This window comes from Phyllobates terribilis, unplaced genomic scaffold (genome assembly GCF_046119375.1).
Source record: "Phyllobates terribilis strain yellow unplaced genomic scaffold, ASM4611937v1 Scaffold_3__8_contigs__length_932513732, whole genome shotgun sequence".
Taxonomy (NCBI): domain Eukaryota; kingdom Metazoa; phylum Chordata; class Amphibia; order Anura; family Dendrobatidae; genus Phyllobates; species Phyllobates terribilis.
In genome coordinates, this window is record NW_027362763.1 from 53,636,912 (window position 1) to 53,656,216 (window position 19,305).

The following is a 19,305-nucleotide window of genomic DNA, read 5'->3' on the forward strand; positions in this document are numbered from 1 at the left end:
ATACAGGATGTAACTCAGGATCAGTAATGTAATGTATGTACACAGTGACTGCACCAGCAGAATAGTGAGTGCAGCTCTGGAGTATAATACAGGATGTAACTCCGGATCAGTAATGTAATGTATGTACACAGTGACTGCACCAGTAGAATAGTGAGTGCAGCTCTGGAGTACAATACAAGATGTAACTTAGGATCAGTAATGTAATGTATGTACACAGTGACTCCACCAGAAGAATAGTGAGTGCAGCTCTGGGGTATAATACAGGATGTTACTCAGGATCAGTAATATAATGTATGTACACAGTGACTGCACCAGCAGAATAGTGAGTGCAGCTCTGGAGTATAATACAGGATGTAACTCAGGATCAGTAATGTATGTACACAGTGACTCCACCAGCAGAATAGTGAGTACAGCTCTGGGGTATAATACAGGATGTAACTCAGGATCAGTAATGTATGTACACAGTGACTGCACCAGCAGAATAGTGAGTGCAGCTCTGGGGTATAATACAGGATGTAACTCAGGATCATTAATGTAATGTATGTACACAGTGACTGCACCAGCAGAATAGTGAGTGCAGCTGTGGGGTATAATACAGGATGTAACTCAGGATCAGTAATGTAATGTATATACACAGTGACTGCACCAGCAGAATAGTGAGTGCAGCTCTGCAGTATAATACCGGATGTAACTCAGGATCAGTAATGTAATGTATGTACACAGTGACTGCACCAGCAGAATAGTGAGTGCAGCTCTGGAGTATAATACAGGATGTAACTCAGGATCAGTAATGTATGTACACAGTGACTGCACCAGCAGAATAGTGAGTGCAGCTCTGGAGTATAATACAGGATGTAACTCCGGATCAGTAATGTAATGTATGTACACAGTGACTGCACCAGCAAAATAGTGAGTGCAGCTCTGGAGTATAATACAGGATGTAACTCGGGATCAGTAATGTATGTACACAGTGACTGCACCAGTAGAATAGTGAGTGCAGCTCTGGAGTATAATACAAGATGTAACTCAGGATCAGTAATGTATGTACACAGTGACTCCACCAGCAGAATAGTGAGTGCAGCTCTGGGGTATAATACAGGATGTAACTCAGGATCAGTAATGTAATGTATGTACACAGTGACTGCACCAGCAGACTAGTGAGTGCAGCTCTGCAGTATAATACAGGATGTAACTCAGGATCAGTAATGTATGTACACAGTGACTGCACCAGCAGAATAGTGAGTGCAGCTCTGGGGTATAATACAGGATGTAACTCAGGATCAGTAATGTATGTACACAGTGACTGCACCAGCAGAATAGTGAGTGCAGCTCTGGGGTATAATACAGGATGTAACTCAGGATCAGTAATGTAATGTATGTACACAGTGACTGCACCAGCAGAATAGTGAGTGCAGCTCTGCAGTATAATACCGGATGTAACTCAGGATCAGTAATGTAATGTATGTACACAGTGACTGCACCAGCAGAATAGTGAGTGCAGCTCTGGAGTATAATATAGGATGTAACTCAGGATCAGTACAGGATCAGTAATGTATGTACACAGTGACTACAGCAGCAGAATAGTGAGTGCAGCTCTGGAGTATAATACAGGATGTAACTCAGGATCAGTAATGTAATGTATGTACACAGTGACTGCACCAGCAGACTAGTGAGTGCAGCTCTGCAGTATAATACAGGATGTAACTCAGGATCAGTAATGTAATGTATGTACACAGTGACTGCACCAGCAGAATAGTGAGTGCAGCTCTGGAGTATAATACAGGATGTAACTCAGGATCAGTAATGTATGTACACAGTGACTGCACCAGCAGAATAGTGAGTGCAGCTCTGGGGTATAATACAGGATGTAACTCAGGATCAGTAATGTAATGTATGTACACAGTGACTGCACCAGCAGACTAGTGAGTGCAGCTCTGCAGTATAATACAGGATGTAACTCAGGATCAGTAATGTAATGTATGTACACAGTGACTGCACCAGCAGAATAGTGAGTGCAGCTCTGGGGTATAATACAGGATGTAACTCAGGATCAGTAATGTATGTACACAGTGACTGCACCAGCAGAATAGTGAGTGCAGCTCTGGAGTATAATACAGGATGTAACTCAGGATCAGTAATGTATGTACACAGTGACTGCACCAGCAGAATAGTGAGTGCAGCTCTGGAGTATAATACAGGATGTATCTCAGGATCAGTAATGTAATGTATGTACACAGTGACTGCACCAGCAGAATAGTAAGTGCAGCTCTGGAGTATAATACAGGATGTAACTCAGGATCAGTAATGTAATGTATGTATACAGTGACTGCACCAGCAGAATAGTGAGTGCAGCTCTGGAGTATAATACAGGATGTAACTCAGGATCAGTAATGTAATGTATGTACACAGTGACTGCACCAGCAGAATAGTGAGTGCAGCTCTGGAGTATAATACAGGATGTAACTCCGGATCAGTAATGTAATGTATGTACACAGTGACTGCACCAGTAGAATAGTGAGTGCAGCTCTGGGGTATAATACAGGATGTAACTCAGGATCAGTAATGTAATGTATGTACACAGTGACTGCACCAGCAGAATAGTGAGTGCAGCTCTGGAGTATAATACAGGATGTAACTCCGGATCAGTAATGTAATGTATGTACACAGTGACTGCACCAGTAGAATAGTGAGTGCAGCTCTGGAGTACAATACAAGATGTAACTTAGGATCAGTAATGTATGTACACAGTGACTCCACCAGCAGAATAGTGACTGCAGCTCTGGGGTATAATACAGGATGTAACTCAGGATCAGTAATATAATGTATGTACACAGTGACTGCACCAGCAGAATAGTGAGTGCAGCTCTGGAGTATAATACAGGATGTAACTCAGGATCAGTAATGTATGTACACAGTGACTCCACCAGCAGAATAGTGAGTACAGCTCTGGGGTATAATACAGGATGTAACTCAGGATCAGTAATGTATGTACACAGTGACTCCACCAGCAGAATAGTGAGTGCAGCTCTGGGGTATAATACAGGATGTAACTCAGGATCAGTAATGTATGTACACAGTGACTGCACCAGCAGAATAGTGAGTGCAGCTCTGGGGTATAATACAGGATGTAACTCAGGATCAGTAATGTATGTACACAGTGACTGCACCAGCAGAATAGTGAGTGCAGCTCTGCAGTATAATACAGGATGTAACTCAGGATCAGTAATGTAATGTATGTACACAGTGACTGCACCAGCAGAATAGTGAGTGCAGCTCTGCAGTATAATACCGGATGTATCTCAGGATCAGTAATGTAATGTATGTACACAGTGACTGCACCAGCATAATAGTGAGTGCAGCTCTGGAGTATAATACAGGATGTAACTCAGGATCAGTACAGGATCAGTAATGTATGTACACAGTGACTGCACCAGCAGAATAGTGAGTACAGCTCTGGAGTATAATACAGGATGTAACTCAGGATCAGTACAGGATCAGTAATGTATGTACACAGTGACTGCACCCGCAGAATAGTGAGTGCAGCTCTGGAGTATAATACAGGATGTAACTCAGGATCAGTAATGTATGTACACAGTGACTGCACCAGCAAAATAGTGAGTGCAGCTCTGGAGTATAATACAGGATGTAACTCCGTATCAGTAATGTAATGTATGTACACAGTGACTGCACCAGCAGAATAGTGAGTGCAGCTCTGGAGTATAATACAGGATGTAACTCGGGATCAGTAATGTATGTACACAGTGACTGCACCAGTAGAATAGTGAGTGCAGCTCTGGGGTATAATACAGGATGTAACTCAGGATCAGTAATGTAATGTATGTACACAGTGACTGCACCAGCAGACTAGTGAGTGCAGCTCTGCAGTATAATACAGGATGTAACTCAGGATCAGTAATGTATGTACACAGTGACTCCACCAGCAGAATAGTGAGTGCAGCTCTGGGGTATAATACAGGATGTAACTCAGGATCAGTAATGTATGTACACAGTGACTGCACCAGCAGAATAGTGAGTGCAGCTCTGGGGTATAATACAGGATGTAACTCAGGATCAGTAATGTAATGTATGTACACTGTGACTGCACCAGCAGAATAGTGAGTGCAGCTCTGGAGTATAATACAGGATGTAACTCCGGATCAGTAATGTAATGTATGTACACAGTGACTGCACCAGCAGAATAGTGAGTGCAGCTCTGGAGTATAATACAGGATGTAACTCAGGATCAGTAATGTATGTACACAGTGACTGCACCAGCAGAATAGTGAGTGCAGCTCTGGGGTATAATACAGGATGTAACTCAGGATCAGTAATGTAATGTATGTACACAGTGACTGCACCAGCAGACTAGTGAGTGCAGCTCTGCAGTATAATACAGGATGTAACTCAGGATCAGTAATGTAATGTATGTACACAGTGACTGCACCAGCAGAATAGTGAGTGCAGCTCTGGGGTATAATACAGGATGTAACTCAGGATCAGTAATGTATGTACACAGTGACTGCACCAGCAGAATAGTGAGTGCAGCTCTGCAGTATAATACCGGATGTAACTCAGGATCAGTAATGTAATGTATGTACACAGTGACTGCACCAGCAGAATAGTGAGTGCAGCTCTGGAGTATAATACAGGATGTAACTCAGGATCAGTAATGTATGTACACAGTGACTGCACCAGCAGAATAGTGAGTGCAGCTCTGGAGTATAATACAGGATGTAACTCAGGATCAGTACAGGATCAGTAATGTATGTACACAGTGACTGCACCAGCAGAATAGTGAGTGCAGCTCTGGAGTATAATATAGGATGTAACTCAGGATCAGTACAGGATCAGTAATGTAATGTATGTACACAGTGACTACAGCAGCAGAATAGTGAGTGCAGCTCTGGAGTATAATACAGGATGTAACTCAGGATCAGTAATGTAATGTATGTACACAGTGACTGCACCAGCAAAATAGTGAGTGCAGCTCTGGAGTATAATACAGTATGTAACTCCGGATCAGTAATGTAATGTATGTACACAGTGACTGCACCAGCAGAATAGTGAGTGCAGCTCTGGAGTATAATACAGGATGTAACTCCGGATCAGTAATGTAATGTATGTACACAGTGACTGCACCAGCAGAATAGTGAGTGCAGCTCTGGAGTATAATACAGGATGTAACTCAGGATCAGTACAGGATCAGTAATGTATGTACACAGTGACTGCACCAGCAGAATAGTGAGTGCAGCTCTGGAGTATAATATAGGATGTAACTCAGGATCAGTACAGGATCAGTAATGTAATGTATGTACACAGTGACTACAGCAGCAGAATAGTGAGTGCAGCTCTGGAGTATAATACAGGATGTAACTCAGGATCAGTACAGGATCAGTAATGTATGTACACAGTGACTGCACCAGCAGAATAGTGAGTGCAGCTCTGGAGTATAATACAGGATGTAACTCAGGATCAGTAATGTAATGTATGTACACAGTGACTGCACCAGCAGAATAGTGAGTGCAGCTCTGGAGTATGACATAAGTAATGAAATTTATGAGGAAAGTGATACATATTATTTAGATTTATTTGTCAGGTAAAGTGATGATCAGAAATGGAGCTGCCCTTTTAGCTTGCTTGGTAGGTAGATGTCTTGGAGGTCTCTGGGCTTTGTGCGTCTCCTGCTGACCGCCGTGTTATATGGATATTGCCGTCCTATTATTAGACTTCCCGCTTTCCTCTCTCCTCTGAGACTGACACTAGATACACGGTATACGGGGGCAGTGTTATATTCAGGATCTGCGGACAGCTGGGTGATGGCCGCTTGTACCGGGAACCTGCTTCATCCAAGATAATTGGGATATATAAGAGATGGCACATAGGATGGCGGGGATGACTGCGTCTCTGTGCACTTTGTCACTGACATCATTATGTAACAATATGGGGGGAGGGGGTCCTTACATTAATTGCCTTGTATAAAACTGATAGATCTGAGTGGCCGCTCCTTACGCTCCTGGAAATCGAGGACACATGTAAGTGTATGCGGTTGTCACCGGTTTTCCTGTCTTAGCAGCTGCTTTGAGCTGGTAATTCCCGGGGCAGAGGACGTCCTGTGACGAGGCCCCGGATCAGTGGGGGGCTCCCTGCTTTTATGGGGTAACTTCACTAATAACCATTTAACCATTGTTTCCCTTCACCTGCTGTCCTGGGTTTCTTTTTTTTGGCTGGTTGTGACTTTTGTTACCTATTTAAGTTTATCCTTTCCCCCAGCTGGCTCCATGCACGTGCGCGCTTGCATCAGTAAAGCCCCCCTGTGCACGTGCGCGCTTGCATCAGTAAAGCCCCCCTGTGCACGTGCGCGCTTGCATCAGTAAAGCCCCCCTGTGCATGTGCGCGCTTGCCTCAGTAAAGCCCCCCTGTGCACGTGCTCGCTTGCCTCAGTAAAGCCCCCCTGTGCACGTGCGCGCTTGCCTCAGTAAAGCCCCCCTGTGCACGTGCGCGCTTGCATCAGTAAAGCCCCCCTGTGCATGTGCGCGCTTGCCTCAGTAAAGCCCCCCTGTGCACGTGCTCGCTTGCCTCAGTAAAGCCCCCCTGTGCACGTGCGCGCTTGCCTCAGTAAAGCCCCCCTGTGCACGTGCGCGCTTGCCTCAGTAAAGCCCCCCTGTGCACGTGCGCGCTTGCATCAGTAAAGCCCCCCTGTGCACGTGCTCGCTTGCCTCAGTAAAGCCCCCCTGTGCACGTGCGCGCTTGCCTCAGTAAAGCCCCCCTGTGCACGTGCACGCTTGCCTCAGTAAAGCCCCCCCTGTGCACGTGCACGCTTGCATCAGTAAAGCCCCCCCTGTGTACGTGCACGCTTGCATCAGTAAAGCCCCCCTGTGCACGTGCACGCTTGCCTCAGTAAAGCCCCCCCTGTGCACGTGCACGCTTGCCTCAGTAAAGCCCCCCCTGTGCACGTGCACGCTTGCCTCAGTAAAGCCCCCTCTGTGCACGTGCACGCTTGCCTCAGTAAAGCCCCCCCTGTGCACGTGCACGCTTGCCTCAGTAAAGCCCCCCCTGTGCACGTGCACGCTTGCCTCAGTAAGGCCCCCCTGTGCACGTGCACGCTTGCCTCAGTAAAGCCCCCCTGTGCACGCTTGCCTCAGTAAAGCCCCCCTGTGCACTGTTGCCTCAGTAAAGCCCCCCTGTGCACTGTTGCCTCAGTAAAGCCCCCCTGTGCACTGTTGCCTCAGTAAAGCCCCCCTGTGCACTGTTGCCTCAGTAAAGCCCCCCTGTGCACTGTTGCCTCAGTAAAGCCCCCCTGTGCACTGTTGCCTCAGTAAAGCCCCCCTGTGCACGCTTGCCTCAGTAAAGCCTCCCCTGTGCACGCTTGCCTCAGTAAAGCCCCCCCTGTGCACGTGCACGCTTGCCTCAGTAAAGCCCCCCCTGTGCATGTGCACGCTTGCCTCAGTAAAGCCCCCCTGTGCACGTGCACGCTTGCCTCAGTAAAGCCCCCCCTGTGCATGTGCACGCTTGCCTCAGTAAGGCCCCCCCCTGTGCACGTGCACGCTTGCCTCAGTAAAGCCCCCCCTGTGCACGTGCACGCTTGCCTCAGTAAAGCCCCCCTGTGCACTGTTGCCTCAGTAAAGCCCCCCTGTGCACTGTTGCCTCAGTAAAGCCCCCCTGTGCACTGTTGCCTCAGTAAAGCCCCCTGGGGTGCCACGCTTGCCTCAGTAAAGCCCCCTGGGGTGCCACGCTTGCCTCAGTAAAGCCCCCTGGGGTGCCACGCTTGCCTCAGTAAAGCCCCCTGGGGTGCCACGCTTGCCTCAGTAAAGCCCCCTGGGGTGCCACGCTTGCCTCAGTAAAGCCCCCTGGGGTGCCACGCTTGCATCAGTAAAGCCCCCTGTGCACGTGCACGCTTGCACATTATCTGTGGCAAAAGGGTATTAAACATTCAATATGCTCAATCCCTCCCCCCCCCCCCCCCCCCCCCTCTAATACGAGATTGTGACTCCTCCATACAGGTACTTACAAGTAGTGGGGAGTGAGCTGCTGCCAGACGGTGGCTCCTGATTATAGCGCAGCGCCCTGCGGTGATCTCCTGGCATTGAGCTTACATCATGGCGCATTGTGTGAGGTCCTGGCTGTAGATGAAAGGCAGCGGGAAGCCACTGGGTGACTCTGCTTGTATGGGGGTCGCTAACCGGTCTCCGTGACCTTTCAGCGGCTCGCTCTGTGTTTGTATATCTTCTGCAAATACTCCAGGTACACAAGGATAGGTGATCTGATTGCTTTCTAACCCCTTTGCTGCTGACCCGGGGCAGCTATGATGTATTATCTTGGGGGCTTCTCTGCTATGGATGGGGGGTGGGGGGGATACTACCTCTGTTATTTATATTGGGTGAAATGCCGGTTACAAGTAGTGACTCCCCTGTTTTAAAGTGTTTGTCTCATCATTGCCGTTCAGGAGCGCACCGCTCCTCTACCTCGGATACCAGCTCGCTGGGGGGGGCGCTGCGCTCTTGAATGATTGACAGGTTGGGCCGGGGACATGGGTCTGCTGCTGGGCCGATTTGTGCTCTCTCCCGTACTGTAAGCCAAGGCGGCGTCTGGGGGAGCGCGAGGGCCCCTGTATATATGCCAGAGGGGTTTTTGACCTCAAGAGGAGATGTTAAATGGTAAAAAAAAAAAAAAAAGAGGAGATGTTAAATGGTAAAAAAAAAAAAAAAAATTCTATATATGTATATTAAGGTCTTCACATGCATGAGACTGGTGCAGTTGCATTCACAGATGGGGCCGGGAGTCTGTCCACCTCCAGGAGAAGGGTCTGGGCGGGGGGCGCTATTGTTCTCCATTGTCCTCGCCTTTCCTCTCTGGGGCACAGAGGATTTTGTGAATGAGCAGCGCAGTTTCCGGCCAGTGGGACACTTCGGCCTTCTCTCCTATCACATATATGAATCAGGCAGAGGGTGAGAATAGAAGCAGAGCGATAATGAATGTAGAAAGTCTTCCCCCCCCCCCCCCCCCTTACTGGAAATGCCAGGCAGAGCAGTCACACCGTGTAGGAGACGTGCCGACCAAAGGACAAGCGCCAGCATGTTCACCAGGAGAATGCCGGGATCAGCACGCTGACAGCGAGTGTGCTGCTAAAGTGCCGACTCCACTGCAGAATCTGTAGGGTGGCAGCGGAGCGTGATTATTCCCCACAGGATGGCAGCAGAGGGTGATTATTCCCCGCAGGGCAGGGGCAGCGGAGCGCGGTTATTCCCCGCAGGGCAGCGGAGGGCGGTTATTCCCCGCAGGGCAGGGGCAGCGGCAGTGGGGGTCCTTTGCCACCGGCTGGCTGCGGAGGGGGGGAGGGGTGTCTGGTGCCGGTGGAGGGCAGGCTGGTGCTGCAGGGCAGCTGTGAGGTGATTGTGCCTTTCAGACAATAAACTATTTTAGGGAGTTGTCCGTATTCGATTGTCCACTATATCAGAGTCCAGGTTTATCCGTTTATTATGGTAAAGGGGCTTATTTTCCTTATACAGCAGAACCCCGGAGATCTCCAGTCCTCTCCAGATCGGAGCCGGCCGCCCCCGGCGTTCCTGTTCTGCTGCATTCCTCATCGCTCCTGTGTCATCCCAGGTCAATAAATCTCTGCTCCAGGTTTTAGTAGTTACCTGCGGCCACAGGCCGGTACCTGCCGCCTCCACCGTCCAGCCGTGCGGCTCCGCTGATTTCCCAGGGGAGTCCTGCGCCTGATGTTATATGGGGATCACATCACGTGATGGCTCCTTGTATGAAGGATAACTAACGGCGGCGCAGATCTGTGCCCACATGTAGTAAGGCCAGGCCCAGCCGCCACCATGATGCTGGGTTTCCTGATTAATCCCTTTTAACAGGGAGAAAATGAAAGGCCTTCTCTACTCTCTGCCTGATGATTTCTTTCTGTAGCTCGGGGTAATATGGCGAGAAGAGCGCGGATACGACACTGCCGGCCTCTTCGTGCCTGGGGTTATTGTACAGTTCTTACAGCCCGGCTGTGACTGCTGGGGAGAGACGGGCGATTACTATGGGGAGGGCGACCTGCTGCAATTACTGGGGAATCCTCTGTGAGCTAAACACAGCAGCTCTCTTGTTTTAATAGGTTTGCAACAATGTATCAGTGCAGATTAAATCTATTATATATTGTTTTCTGTGACTGAGCTTTGTGTGCAGCAGATGCAATTGTACCAGACCCTCAGTTGTGAAAACTATTACTTTTTTTTTTTTTGGAACTTTCTAGATGTACACAAGAATGATCTTATTCCTTGACAGTCAGCCGTGATCTTGAAAATTGCTGAACTTTTCATTATTAAGTTACATAAGACCAGATAATACCACAGCGAGGGCTCCGTCTGCATTTTGTTCTCCTTCTCTGACCACATCCTGTAGTTATCACCGGTCACACTCACTGATGGCTGATAACAGAGAGGAATAGACTACATTGGATTACACAATATTAAAGATAGGATTTCAGTTATGGAATATAATTTTCTCCTGCCCATGACGGATATCTGTGCTTTACCTGTATACACCTGTGTGTGGTTTACCTGTATACACCTGTGTGTGGTTTACCTGTATACACCTGTGTGTGGTCTGTGTGACAGTCGCCTCATGGCGCCCCACGTGGGGTCAGGGTCAGCCAGTGATCGGCAGCGCCTCCTGTATAATAACTGCGTCCTCCTCCTCCTTCAGGTGGTGCGAACAGAGAAGAACAGTCTGAACAATCGCTTCCTCCCCTGGGATGAGATCGAGACCGAAGCCGTGCTCTCCATCGACGACGACGCTCATCTCCGGCACGATGAGATCATGTTTGGCTTCCGGTATGCTTTCTTGTGTTTTCTTCTTGAGACCTGGTCTGTGTGTTACATTGTATCTACTCACATCGTAAATCCTATATTAATCTTGTATTGTACTTCAGAGCTGCACTCACTATTCTGCTGGTGCAGTCACTGTGTACATACATTACAGTACTGATCCTGAGTAACATCCTGTATTATACTCCAGAGCTGCACTCACTATTCTGCTGGTGCAGTCACTGTGTACATACATTACAGTACTGATCCTGAGTAACATCCTGTATTATACTCCAGAGCTGCACTCACTATTCTGCTGGTGCAGTCACTGTGTACATTCATTACAGTACTGATCCTGAGTAACATCCTGTATTATACTCCAGAGCTGCACTCACTATTCTGCTGGTGCAGTCGCTGTGTACATACATTACATTACTGATCCTGAGTTACATTCTGTATTATACTCCAGAGCTGCACTCACTATTCTCCTGGTGCAGTCACTGTGTACATATATTACATTACTGATCCTGAGTTACATCCTGTATTATACTGCAGAGCTGCACTCACTATTCTGCTGGTGCAGTCACTGTGTACATACATTACATTACTGATCCTGTACTGATCCTGAGTTACATCCTGTATTATACTCCAGAGCTGCACTCACTATTCTGCTGGTGCAGTCACTCTGTACATACATTACATTACTGATCCTGAGTTACATCCTGTATTATACTCCAGAGCTGCACTCACTATTCTGCTGGTGCAGTCACTGTGTACATACATTACATTACTGATCCTGAGCTACATCCTGTATTATACTCCAGAGCTGCACTCACTATTCTGCTGGTGCAGTCACTGTGTACATACATTACATTACTGATCCTGAGTTACATCCTGTATTATACTCCAGAGCTGCACTCACTATTCTGCTGGTGCAGTCACTGTGTACATACATTACATTACTGATCCTGAGTTACATCCTGTATTATACCCCAGAGCTGCACTCACTATTCCGCTGGTGCAGTCACTGTGTACATACATTACATTACTGATCCTGAGTTACATCCTGTATTATACCCCAGAGCTGCACTCACTATTCTGCTGGTGCAGTCACTGTGTACATACATTACATTACTGATCCTGAGTTACATCCTGTATTATACCCCAGAGCTGCACTCACTATTCTGCTGGTGCAGTCACTGTGTACATACATTACATTACTGATCCTGTACTGATCCTGAGTTACATCCTGTATTATACTCCAGAGCTGCACTCACTATTCTGCTGGTGCAGTCACTGTGTACATACATTACATTACTGATCCTGAGTTACATCCTGTATTATACCCCAGAGCTGCACTCACTATTCCGCTGGTGCAGTCACTGTGTACATACATTACATTACTGATCCTGAGTTACATCCTGTATTATACTCCAGAGCTGCACTCACTATTCCGCTGGTGCAGTCACTGTGTACATACATTACATTACTGATCCTGTGCTGATCCTGAGTTACCTCCTGTATTATACTCCAGAGCTGCACTCACTATTCTGCTGGTGCAGTCACTGTGTACATACATTACATTACTGATCCTGAGTTGCATCCTGTATTATACTCCAGAGCTGCACTCACTATTCCGCTGGTGCAGTCACTGTGTACATACATTACATTACTGATCCTGTGCTGATCCTGAGTTACCTCCTGTATTATACTCCAGAGCTGCACTCACTATTCCGCTGGTGCAGTCACTGTGTACATACATTACATTACTGATCCTGTGCTGATCCTGAGTTACCTCCTGTATTATTCTCCAGAGCTGCACTCACTATTCTGCTGGTGCAGTCACTGTGTACATACATTACATTACTGATCCTGAGTTACATACTGTATTATACTCCAGAGCTGCACTCACTATTCCGCTGGTGCAGTCACTGTGTACATACATTACATTACTGATCCTGAGTTACATCTTGTATTATACTCCAGAGCTGCACTCACTATTCTGCTGGTGCAGTTACTGTGTACATATATTACATTACTGATCCTGTATTATACTCCAGAGCTGCACTCACTATTCTGCTGGTGCAGTCACTGTGTACATACATTACATTACTGATCCTGTGCTGATCCTGAGTTACCTCCTGTATTATACTCCAGAGCTGCACTCACTATTCCGCTGGTGCAGTCACTGTGTACATACATTACATTACTGATCCTGTGCTGATCCTGAGTTACCTCCTGTATTATACTCCAGAGCTGCACTCACTATTCCGCTGGTGCAGTCACTGTGTACATACACTACATTACTGATCCTGTGCTGATCCTGAGTTACCTCCTGTATTATACTCCAGAGCTGCACTCACTATTCCGCTGGTGCAGTCACTGTGTACATACACTACATTACTGATCCTGTACTGATCCTGAGTTACATCTTGTATTATACTCCAGAGCTGCACTCACTATTCCGCTGGTGCAGTCACTGTGTACATACACTACATTACTGATCCTGTACTGATCCTGAGTTACATCTTGTATTATACTCCAGAGCTGCACTCACTATTCTGCTGGTGCAGTCACTGTGTACATACATTACATTACTGATCCTGTACTGATCCTGAGTTACATCCTGTTTTATACCCCAGAGCTGCGCTCACTATTCTGCTGGTGCAGTCACTGTGTACATGCATTACATTACTGATCCTGAGTTACATCCTGTATTATACCCCAGAGCTGCGCTCACTATTCTGCTGGTGCAGTCACTAGTGATTTTGGGTTGTCGCTTCACTCCGTTCTGCAGTGAGGACCCCGCTCCTGTTGCCACTATGACGCCCTCACGTGGTTTATGGTTTTATGATAAGTTTTTATTTCTCCCGTTTAATCAGGGTGACAAAGGTAAAATAAAATGATTCCTTGTGTTAGATTGTGCGCAGCCTTCAGGGTCTCGTGAGTGATTATCCCCCGGCTGATTCACGCAGTCAGAAGGACGTCCTACCCGCCAGCCTCACACTGAGACCCCGCACTGCCCCCTGGTGGTGAAGCCGGAGCAGCGCAGCTCTGCTGCCAGTGTAGAAGCCATAACGGAGATTTACCATGGACGTGTCTGCGCCGCTCAGCGCCAGGTTCGCGAGTTCCTCTGGTGAAATTACCCTCCGCTATAATATCTTATTGCAGCACTGCAGGGGAGACCTAAACATGGCGGGGTCGCGTCGTAACTGTCAGCTGGAGGCGAGAATAAAAGTGATAGTGTAAGCGGAGATGAAGATGGGGGGCCGCACTGTTTTGAGCTTCAGTGCGGTTTTGTTAATCCGCAGGCTGTCGTCTTTTTCGCATTTTTGTGTAACTTTTCAGACTTTCAGATTAATGGAACAAAAACGCATCAAGAATGAACTTGTTGTACACAACTTTTTTTCCTGCCAACGTTGGTTTTTGTTGCAGAAAAATCTGCAGCAAAATAGCTGCGTGTGAACATGACTTTACAGGAACTTCCAGGATTAAGAAACATCTGATAATCTACAGTCAGCATCTATTGGGCTCCATATGGGATCAGGATGGGTGCGAGCAGGAGGCAGAGAGGACGCGCACTGTAATTACTACTGTCCATAGACAATCACCTGCGAGGACATCGCTATAAGCCGAGTGTTGTGTCCTTGTATTCACCTCATTACTAGGCCCTCGACACAAGATGGCTGTCGGCTGAACATTCATTTGTCTCACTGCTATCTCCACTTTCTCCCCCTTGCACAGGAAATTCAGCAGAGGGGGCGCTGCGCGGGAGAGAGAGGAGGGGGCGCTGCGCGGGAGAGAGAGGAGGGGGCGCTGCGCGGGGCGAGAGGGGGCGCTGCGCGGGGCAAAAGAGAGAGAGGGGCGCTGCGCGGGGCGAGAGAGGGCGCTGCGCGGGGGAAAGGAGAGAGAGAGAGAGGAGGGGGCGCTGCGCGGGAGAGAGAGGAGGGGGCGCTGCGCGGGAGAGAGGAGGGGGCGCTGCGCGGGTGAGAGAAGAGGGGGCGCTGCGCGGGGCAAAAGAGAGAGGGGCGCTGCGCGGGGCAAGAGAGGGCGCTGCGTGGGGGAAAGGAGAGAGAGAGGGGGGCGCTGCGTGGGGGAAAGGAGAGAGAGAGGGGGGCGCTGCGCGGGAGAGAGAGGAGGGGGCGCTGCGCGGGAGAGAGAGGAGGGGGCGCTGCGCGGGAGAGAGAGGAGGGGGCGCTGCGCGGGGCAAAAGAGAGAGAGAGGGGCGCTGCGCGGGGGAAAGGAGAGAGAGGGGGGCGCTGCGTGGGGGAAAGGAGAGAGAGAGAGGGGGGCGCTGCGCGGGGGAAAGGGGCGAGAGAGGGCGCTGCGCGGGGGAAAGGGGCGAGAGGGGGGCGCTGGCGGGGGGGAGAGAGAAGGGGGGGCGCTGCGGGGGTGGGGAGGAGAGAGAAGGGGGGGCGCTGCGGGGGGGAGAGAGAGGGGGGCGCTGCGGGGGGGAAAGGAGAGAGAGAGAGAGGGGGGCGCTGCGCGGAAGGAGGAACGTTGCTTATAAGGGAGGAGTGGCGCTGAGTGTTGTCACCAGTTACCGTTGTCGGCATCGGGTTCATCCATTGTGGCTCTCGTTGTCTGTAGGGTCTGGAGAGAGGCCCGGGACCGCATCGTTGGCTTTCCTGGCCGCTATCATGCCTGGGACGTCCCTCACCAGTCGTGGCTCTACAACTCCAACTACTCATGCGAGCTGTCCATGGTGCTGACCGGAGCCGCCTTCTTCCACAAGGTATGGGTGGGATTCTGATGACTCTGTATCTTATGGGCTTTGGGATAAGACCCCTGCAGACATCTCCGGCTCTTCTGGGGCAGCCTTACATCCTGGGGGGGCGCGGGTCTGATTCTCTGTAAAGCCGCTGACCGTATGTCATCTCCCCCTGCAGTACTACGCCTATCTCTACTCTTACGTTATGCCACAAGCTATCCGGGACATGGTGGACGAGTATATCAACTGCGAGGACATCGCCATGAACTTCCTGGTTTCTCACATCACCAGGAAACCTCCCATCAAGGTGAGTTCCGGGGGTCCGCAGCCTCCACCGTGCTCTGCTTGTGCCGCCTGCTTACAGCTCCCTAGTGCACGTAAATACTCTGTAATTGACTGCTGCATCGGATGCCGGGCCGGTGTCCAGGTCTGAGCTGGGGGAGGAGGCAGCTCCTGCAGCTGCCACAGTCTGGGGTGTTTAGGCAGCGAGCTACAAAACCGCTGCGTCATTACTTCACCCAACATCTCCACGTCGTAGAAGTCAAACCCGAAGCCGTATTACTCTTGCGGATAATGGGGAAAGTAGTTCTGCTTATGAAAGGGCTATACTGTAGTCACCCCCAGAGCTGCATTAAGAATCTTCCTGATCTCCAATTACTGCTAAGGCTGCAAGTTCTGTGAGAAATGCGAGTTTCCTGCCAAACCACAACTCCCATTATTCCGTGCCCAGCGGGTGGCGTAGGTGCCAAGATAAGCAAATCACCTTCATTTAAAAAGTCATTAAAAGTTTTGCAACTTCCTAATGGCCCCGATTCATCCACACTGGTGTTCTGCACGCCAGCTGCGATGAAAGGTCGCCAAATTAATTTAAGAAGTGCGCTCCTGTTTCATCCATCCTGTATGAATTTCAGTCATGTGGCGTAAATTCTGAGAAGTCGTCGACATCCCCTCCCGACTTTTCAAAAAGTTAACATAGAAAAAAAAGTTGCTCGAAAGTTCTTCAACTTTTCAAACAAGTTTACATGAGCAAATTCTGGCACAAACTGTGTGATGAATCCCGATCCTGAAAAGCTGGTCACTTGGTAAAGTTGGTTGAGATTAGACAAGTGGGTGGGGCTAATGACTCCTAGTCTCCGAGCTTACCATTGGCCAATTTAAAGTAATTTTATGGCAAATACAAGTAATAAAATTGACATCTGTGCCCGTTTTTTTGCCGTTTCAGGTGACGTCTCGCTGGACCTTCCGCTGCCCCGGCTGCCCGCAGGCTCTCTCCCACGACGACTCTCACTTCCATGAGCGCCACAAATGCATAAACTTCTTTGTGAAAGTGTACGGATACATGCCGCTGTTATACACCCAGTTCCGCGTGGACTCCGTTCTCTTCAAGACTCGGCTTCCCCACGACAAGACGAAATGCTTCAAGTTCATTTGAAGACATCGTTCCCGGAAAAAAAAAAAAAAAAAAACCCCGTTCCGGTGCGGGGAGAGAGAAAGGGGGAGTCTTCCCAACGTCTCGATTCCAAGACGATTGCCTCAAGTGTTCTCTAGTCTTAAAGTTAAAAAAAAAAAAAAAAAAAAAAAAAAGTTGATGAACTATAGGATGATATGAAAACTTTAAATACACTGAAGGAGACGACGGTCTTTTTTTTTTTTTTTTTTTTTTTTTTTTTTTTTTTTTTGCTGTAAATTTATATTTTTTAATTGTTTTTTTTTTTTTTTTTTTTTTTTTTTTTTCTTTTTTGGCCACAGATATTTTACAATGAATCTTTTATCTGACGTCTCCAAGAGAGCAAATCAAGTCATCTTAACCCTTTAGACTGAGTATCTCCAAAAAAGTTACTCTAATCCGTTTTTACACCCCTAATGTGTTTTTTTTTTTTTTTTTTTTTACAAAAACTAAATGATGAAATAATCGCTACAACAAAACAAGAGATCGCAACGCACAAAACTGCCAACCTAACGACGATGCTCGATCCTCCAGACCCCCCCCCCCCCCCCCGACTGTCGCTCCCCTCACCTACAGCTTTGGTCTTACCAATAAAGCACAGAAGAAGAAGAATTACCACCCTCTTCATTCTCAGATTCACATTTGTACATTTAATAAATTGCTGTACAGCTCGATTGATGATGTAGACAATGTAATTAGAAAGTTTTGGGATTTTTTTTTTTATTATTTTTTTGGTTGGGGGAGGGGGCGGCAATTTAAATGGTTACTGTTTACAGTCCTAGACATTGATAATGATCGCGGGGGAATCATGTTTTGGGTCAGAAGACATTTTGAGCAGACTGTAAGATTCAACCCGTCCCTGGCCGTAAGTCTTATTCTACCAGGTACGATTATGTGCTGGTATTAAAGGAAAATCTTTATTTTTATTTTTTTTTTTTAGGATTAGCGATGTAGTCTCAACCTGTGGTAATTATCATTTCTATTAATTTTATTATTTTTACTCTCAACAAACAAAAGTTGAATAAAAGCCGTTGGTGAACACTGACATTTTCATGAAAACAACAACAAAAAAAGTGGTTACAGAGTGCCCTTCGCGTTTTTTATTTTTTTTTTTTTAGTCCAATTTCTCAGTATTATTCTTTTATCTGTACAATTCGGGATCAACCTGTTCAAAATGTATTAAAAGTGCTAAATATGTGGCCGAGACCGAGCACAATCTGTGAACAAATGTGGTGACTGCTTATAACTGGGAGTAGTTATTTTGCCAGATGAATAAATAAGGGACACCGATATTATATATTTCATATTATGAGCCATTTTTGGTTTTGTAAAGATGTATTGCCCCCTCCACTCTGCAAACTGTTATAATCTGCTTTCCACCCTAGCTCTAGTCTTTGCAGCCTGTGTGATCTGCCCTTCCAGAAGACTTAGATGCTTTCCTTCCTCTCCACACTCTGAACTGCTAAATTTTTTTTTTTTTTTTTTTTTTTTAACCTGCTATCTATCACTGAGACAAGGGAGCACAGAGAAAGCTTTCAGAGCCAGGTACTGTGACCGATTGGCAGAAAAACTAACTAGGTGATGGACTTGCACACTCTGCAGCAGCAGAACAGTGGCAATTTTTTAATAAAGGCTTCACATTTCTGATCTGTACAGTCTGATCTGCCCTTCCAGAAGACTTAGATGCTTTCCTTCCTCTCTACATTTTGATCTGCACTTTAAAGGTTTTCCTAATCTAAACAAAAGCTACCACCTTTTAACACCTCTTTTACCACAGTCCAGCAATCTGTATGTAAGCCCCCAACTCCCTCAGGATGTCCCCAAAAAATACCTGCTTTTGCTCTGCGCCTTCTCTATAGCCCAATTGAGGGCAGAGCAACGTCCTGTAATGGGCATACGCTGGGAGAGGACGATGAGCGTTGATGACCCGGTAGTAAATCTGCGCACCAGCATTACGGTAAAGAGGGGGAGCTGAGCAAGACCAGTAATGCCCATAGGCCTGGGGCTTATGCACAGGGTGTGGGACTGCAGTAAATTAAAGCTGGTGACTTTAGTCTATTTAGGAAAACCTGGTGACAGGTTTCCTTTAAAATCCCCTTCCCTGCTGTCACAACCAGGCAGAGTCGGCGCTGATGGGTTTGTATCAGTTTTGTAAGTGACAGACTTGTACACTACGCAGCATCAAAAACAGTAAAAAGTTTTTAATTAAGGTTTTGTATTATGTCCAAACAATCTCTGAAGACTTAGATGCTTTCCTTCCTCTCCATACTCTAATCTACACTTTACCATCTCGTTTCCTTCCCTATTGCTATTTCTATCACCGAGGGAGTCTGCAAAGGTCTGTGTGTCAG

General features: G+C 47.6%; 1 protein-coding gene across 1 annotated transcript in view; it reads left to right on the forward strand.

The window, feature by feature from the left end:
* Positions 1-17,391, forward strand: part of EXTL3 (exostosin like glycosyltransferase 3) — a 61,778-nt gene extending 44,387 nt beyond the window's left edge. Inside the window, exons 3-6 of the mRNA XM_073673875.1 lie at positions 10,696-10,823; positions 15,387-15,531; positions 15,686-15,814; positions 16,730-17,391. Of these exons, the coding sequence (XP_073529976.1) occupies positions 10,696-10,823; positions 15,387-15,531; positions 15,686-15,814; positions 16,730-16,939 (612 nt within the window). The 3' untranslated portion in view covers positions 16,940-17,391. The remainder of the gene's footprint in view (positions 1-10,695; positions 10,824-15,386; positions 15,532-15,685; positions 15,815-16,729) is intronic.
* Positions 17,392-19,305: the final 1,914 nt, after the last annotated feature.